A 5,555-nucleotide genomic window follows, 5' to 3' on the forward strand; every position below is an offset into this window, starting at 1 on the left:
ATATTTATATAAACTATATAAAAAAAATATATATATATATACTATATAAGAAATACTATATAAAATCTTAATTATATTACTTCATAAAAGTCCTACTAATTAAACCATTTCTCTCTGGAGCTCATATTGTAGACAGTGACAGTGGAGCTATTTCTGCCACAGTCAGACATCACCATATATAATTCATTGAGCCATAGTAAAACAAAGCAGCCTGCATCTGTCTGAGCAGCAGTCACACAGATAAAAACGGAATATGGGTCAGATGCCTCTGTGCCTGTGGTGTGACTATTTTAAAATATATGCTCCTGATACTATATGTACGCGTACCTGCTTACTCCTGCTTGCAGAGCATGGCATAGTTTCAAAAACACAAAGAAGAAAAGCTGGCTTGGGGAGAGTCTTTCCAAACCACAGGTTTCTGCAGGAAATAAACTTGGCAGCTAATTCATCGCTGGAGTTTCCTCAATATACATCGTCTTTCTCGTTCACAGGAAGCTGACAAGCATTGCCTTCAACGACATGAACCCACTGCCCATGAAGCTGCTACAGAACCGGCGCGCCACACATCTGGAACGCCTCCATGCTGAGATTCAAGAGCTGGAGAACTTACGGACAGCATACAAAGCTGAACACGTCCAGTGCAAAGACAAAGAGCTGGACACCCTGGCTAGTGAAGATGAAGAGGAGGTATAAGACATCAAACATAAGCTCTTGATGAATGTGACACAGCCTTGAATGCTGTATGAGAAACACTAAAGAAAAAGAACTCTTCATCATTTATTCACCCTCATGTTGTTCCAAACACACAAGATTCAGTCCTTTTCCATTTAATGAAAGTGAATGGAGATGGATTCAAAAAGACAACAAAGCACAATAAATTAATCTATGTAACTATATTCCAAACCCATATAATGGGTAGCATGAGGAAGAGACACAAATATCATTATTTGCAAAAAATCTTTCCCTCAGCTGCTTTTTGGTGCTTTTATCAGAATAACATGAAGGTGAGCAACTGATAGCAAAGACACCTCACAAATGGATTGACCAAAATGGTCATTTTTACCAATAAGGGGCAACCGAAAGCAGCACTGATCTCTCACTGATCTTAAATTTGAGGCTTTTAAGGGTTTTTTTAATGTTTTTGAAATACTTTTACTGCTACTGTTTATATGTGACCCAGGACCACAAAACCAGTCATAAGGGTCAATTTTTCGAAATTGAGATTTATACATCACATGAAAGCTGAATAAATAAGCTTTAATAAGCAAATAATATTTGACTGAGATACAACTATTTGAACATCTGGAATCTGAGTGTGCAAAAAAATCTAAATATTGAGAAAATCGCCTTTAAAGTTGTCCAAATGAAGTTCTTAGCAATGCATATTACTAATCAAAAATTAAGTTTTAATATATTTACAATAGGAAATTTACAAAATATCTTCATGGAACATGATCTTTACTTAATATCCTAATAGTTTTTGGCATAAAAGAAAAATCAATAATTTTGACCCATACAATGTATTTTTGGCTATTGCTACAAATATACCCCAGCGACTTAAGACTGCTTTTGTGGTCCAGGGTCACATATAACATGCATGCATATATTATCAGCCTCATTCACAGTTCACAGATTAATGATATTATGCCAAAAACATGCACATAATAAATAAACCTTAAAACTGTTTTTCACTTCAGTTTGTCTTCATATCGGAGAAAATCCATGGTGAAGTCTATTCGAACAGCTGACACATCTGAAGAAACATTGTCCTTTTTTCCCCCCGTTTTATTACTTTAAAAAACAGGATACATATGAAATCATAAATATAAAAATCAAATAAATCAACAAAAACTTAGTTCAATGTTACAAACAACTTTACTGCAGGTAAGAGCTAATAGCTAATATCACACCAGAGGAGTAAACTGATGTATTGCCTATCCATGACTGTATCCGATAACAGAATCGGCCTATTCCCCCGTGTGACACATGTGAACAGAAGCACAGTTTCCCAAAATGAAGAGGAGAAATAGACTCACAATCTCATCTCAAAAAAAAATAAATAAAAATAAAAACAGTGGCTTGTCGCATAATAAAGCTATTGTTCTATCAGTGTTAAGTCACATGTATTCTAATGCCAAACAGTTCACGTTCCTACAAAAATGGCTCATTGTTTTAAAGAGTTAGAAAAATCCCAGGTCAGGAGCATGCAGGTCGTGTGTGAGTGTGCCATTTTTGTGTGTGTGAGCCATTTTTGTAGGAACGTAAACTGTTCCTACAAAAATGGCTTGTGTGTGTGTGTGTGTGTGTATACAGATGTTATGGGTTTACTTGCTTGCCTCTAAGCACAGCTCGTCTGTCTCTTTCTAATACACACTGACAGGACTAGATGTCACGGCTGTTACTGAGATGCTTTCAGTGATTTAGAGAAAGAAGAAAAAGGCTGTGAACAAAAACAAAAGCGAACCGGTTTTCAGCCAGGTAGCATAAAAGAGAGTTTGTGTACTCCTTACATTTCTTTTTGTGCACATTTGGCAATATAAAGAGGCGTTGTGAGCCAAAGCCGCTGTCTGAGGCAGAAAAGATCCTGTTCCAGTGATTATGACACTAGAGTCCATTTAAAAAAGAATAAATAAAAACTTTCTCAGGCAGTAAATGCCCATTGTAAGGTCAGTTTTCCGGTCCAAATCCCTAAGTTCAATTATCAAGTCCAAAAAACTGATCTTAGTTCAGCATCAAAAGATGTATCTCACAAAACCTGTTTGTGCATAAACAAATTTTTTTTAGATTTTTTTTTTTGGTTGCATTTTTGACATTGTTGTTAAAAAAGTACAATTCTCCCAATCATCATTACTGTATTGTACTGTATATGTACTGTGTATAATATATATATATATATATTTTTTTTTTATTGTATTTTTCTTTTATGCTGTTAAATTAAATTACATACTGTTAAATTACACACAAAAACATATTTATAATAAGAATAAATAATAAAAAGTAATGGCCAAAAAAATATTTTTTTTAAATGTAATTAAAACATACAGATGCATTACAGTAATGAAAATTAAGCACATTTCCCTTCAAATTACACAATTACAAACAACCTTAATGGTTCAAATTTTTTTTGGCAAAATATTTTTTTTTCTTTTGATTTTGGGATGACATGTTTTTGTGAGATTCACTCTAAAAGGCAAGTTCCACCGTTCATCTTTAAACACAACCTACTTGTTCAGTCATCAAGTTTATGTTACCTGATAAAACTGTGGGTTGCGTAACCAGAAACTGCAACGTCAAGCATTTAAAAGACAATTTTGTTGACAGAGAAGATTTTCTTTAAACATTTATGAAACATCTCATATATATATTTTTTTTAATTGTATTTTTCTTTTATGCTCTGTTAAATTAATACATACTGTTAAATTACACACAAAAAAATATTTATAATAAGAATAATAATAATAAAGTAATGGCCAAAAAATATTTTTTTTTAAATGTAATTAAAACATACAGATGCATTACAGTAATGAAAATTAAGCACATTTCCCTTCAAATTACACAATTACAAACAACCTTAATGGTTCAAATATTTTTTGGCAAAATATTTTTTTTTCTTTTGATTTTGGGATGACATGTTTTTGTGAGATTCACTCTAAAAGGCAAGTTCCACCGTTCATCTTTAAACACAACCTACTTGTTCAGTCATCAAGTTTATGTTACCTGATAAAACTGTGGGTTGCGTAACCAGAAACTGCAACGTCAAGCATTTAAAAGACAATTTTGTTGACAGAGAAGATTTTCTTTAAACATTTATGAAACATCTCTATATTGAATGCGCTATAAGACGATTTTAACTATAAATGTTTTACAGCTATCATTAATTCATCTCTGTGTTTAATGTATGCCATCTTAGTGCAATATTTAACATGCTTTCAGCATAAGTTTTGTGTGGCAAATGTTACATCTCTTAAGATTTTTTTTCTTAATTCATGCTCCTTAATATCTCATAGGTACACTGTGTTCATTTCTGAACCCTCCCAAAAAAATAAAAAAAATTGTAAGACAATTCACAACATTTCCCTCCAATGCAAGACACGAAAACATGGAATAAAAATGATAAAGAAAAAACGATTTTAACTATAAATGTTTTACAGCTATCATTAATTCATCTCTGTGTTTAATGTATGCCATCTTAGTGCAATATTTAACATGCTTTCAGCATAAGTTTTGTGTGGCAAATGTTACATCTCTTAAGATTTTTTTTCTTAATTCATGCTCCTTAATATCTCATAGGTACACTGTGTTCATTTCTGAACCCTCCCAAAAAAAATTGTAAGACAATTCACAACATTTCCCTCCAATGCAAGACACGAAAACATGGAATAAAAATGATAAAGAAAAAACTCTATTCCTCAGACAGTATTTATCAATATGTAACATTCAAAACATCCATACAAAACCTGCACACATCACAAACATTTTTGCTAAACCGGACATTTGTTAGAAAACAAAAACCAATAGACTGCAGATTCCTCTGTGCATGAATAAATTATATATATATTCTCCTCAGCCGTTTTTACCATGTTCTGGCATTTGATGGGTTAGTTAAATTACTGTGAATGGTTAGATCTGTTTAAGGCTTATGAGCTGTTTCTGTTTCGAGTCCTGTGCTGCATTCAACTAGTCTATGTAATCCAGCAGGGGGCGACATTCACTCAGTTGGTTAAGGCAAAATGCAAGTTTCATGTGACTCTCCTCTCCCACAGTACCATCTAGTAGAAAATAAAACGATGTTTCCTTTCAAGATACTTTGCATGAGTAGGAAGACTTAAGTTTGATGCGGATATGAAAGTCGGAGCCCCTAGAATCTCACTAGCTTAAAAGACCAAAATCTCCACTGGTTGCAAAGAATTAAATCAAAACTGAACTAATTAAATAGTAAATGTCGTACTGTAAAGACAACTATGTAAAAGCTAACATTAGTAAATATCTCCCAAAAAGAAAAGGCAACATTTCGCCTTTTTTCGAAGAATTGCACCCAAGGAGAGATCAGCGCTTTATGCTGTGGATTAGCATCATGCATGCTCATGCTCTCAATTTCTGTCAAGTGAGGCAAAGTCATGTTACTTAAACAACCAAAGACAATGTCCAAGCCACATCGCAGCACCAGAATTGCCCCGCTGCTGATTTATGAACAGGAGTAGCCTTGTGTTTTGAATTAGCTCTGAAGCTAACCATTTCTAGGTACACATCAAACGTTTGGAATTATTACAGTTTTATATTTTTTTGAAAGAAGTCTCTTATGCTCACCAAGGTTGCATTTATTTGATTAAAAATACATTAAAAACAGTAATACTGTAAAATAATGCTACTGGTTTAATACATTTTAAAACGGAATTTATTCCTGTGATGCAAAGCTGAATTTTCAGCATCATTACTCCAGTCTTCAGTGTCACATGATCCTTCAGAATATACTGATTTGGTGCTCAAGAAACTTCTCATTATTATTAATGTTAGGATCAGTTTTTGCCGCTTCATATTTTTGTGGAAACCATGAT

At 33.4% G+C, this 5,555-nt stretch overlaps 1 protein-coding gene across 1 annotated transcript in view; it reads left to right on the forward strand.

The window, feature by feature from the left end:
* Positions 1–2,878, forward strand: part of LOC107751332 (TBC1 domain family member 2A-like) — a 19,055-nt gene extending 16,177 nt beyond the window's left edge. The window contains exons 14-15 of the mRNA XM_016567014.1: positions 492–687; positions 1,698–2,878. Coding sequence (XP_016422500.1) covers positions 492–687; positions 1,698–1,748 — 247 coding nt within the window. The 3' untranslated portion in view covers positions 1,749–2,878. The remainder of the gene's footprint in view (positions 1–491; positions 688–1,697) is intronic.
* The last annotated feature ends 2,677 nt before the right edge of the window (positions 2,879–5,555 follow it).

Source organism: Sinocyclocheilus rhinocerous, unplaced genomic scaffold, assembly GCF_001515625.1.
Source record: "Sinocyclocheilus rhinocerous isolate Xijiao unplaced genomic scaffold, SAMN03320098_v1.1 scaffold1233, whole genome shotgun sequence".
NCBI classification, from domain to species: domain Eukaryota; kingdom Metazoa; phylum Chordata; class Actinopteri; order Cypriniformes; family Cyprinidae; genus Sinocyclocheilus; species Sinocyclocheilus rhinocerous.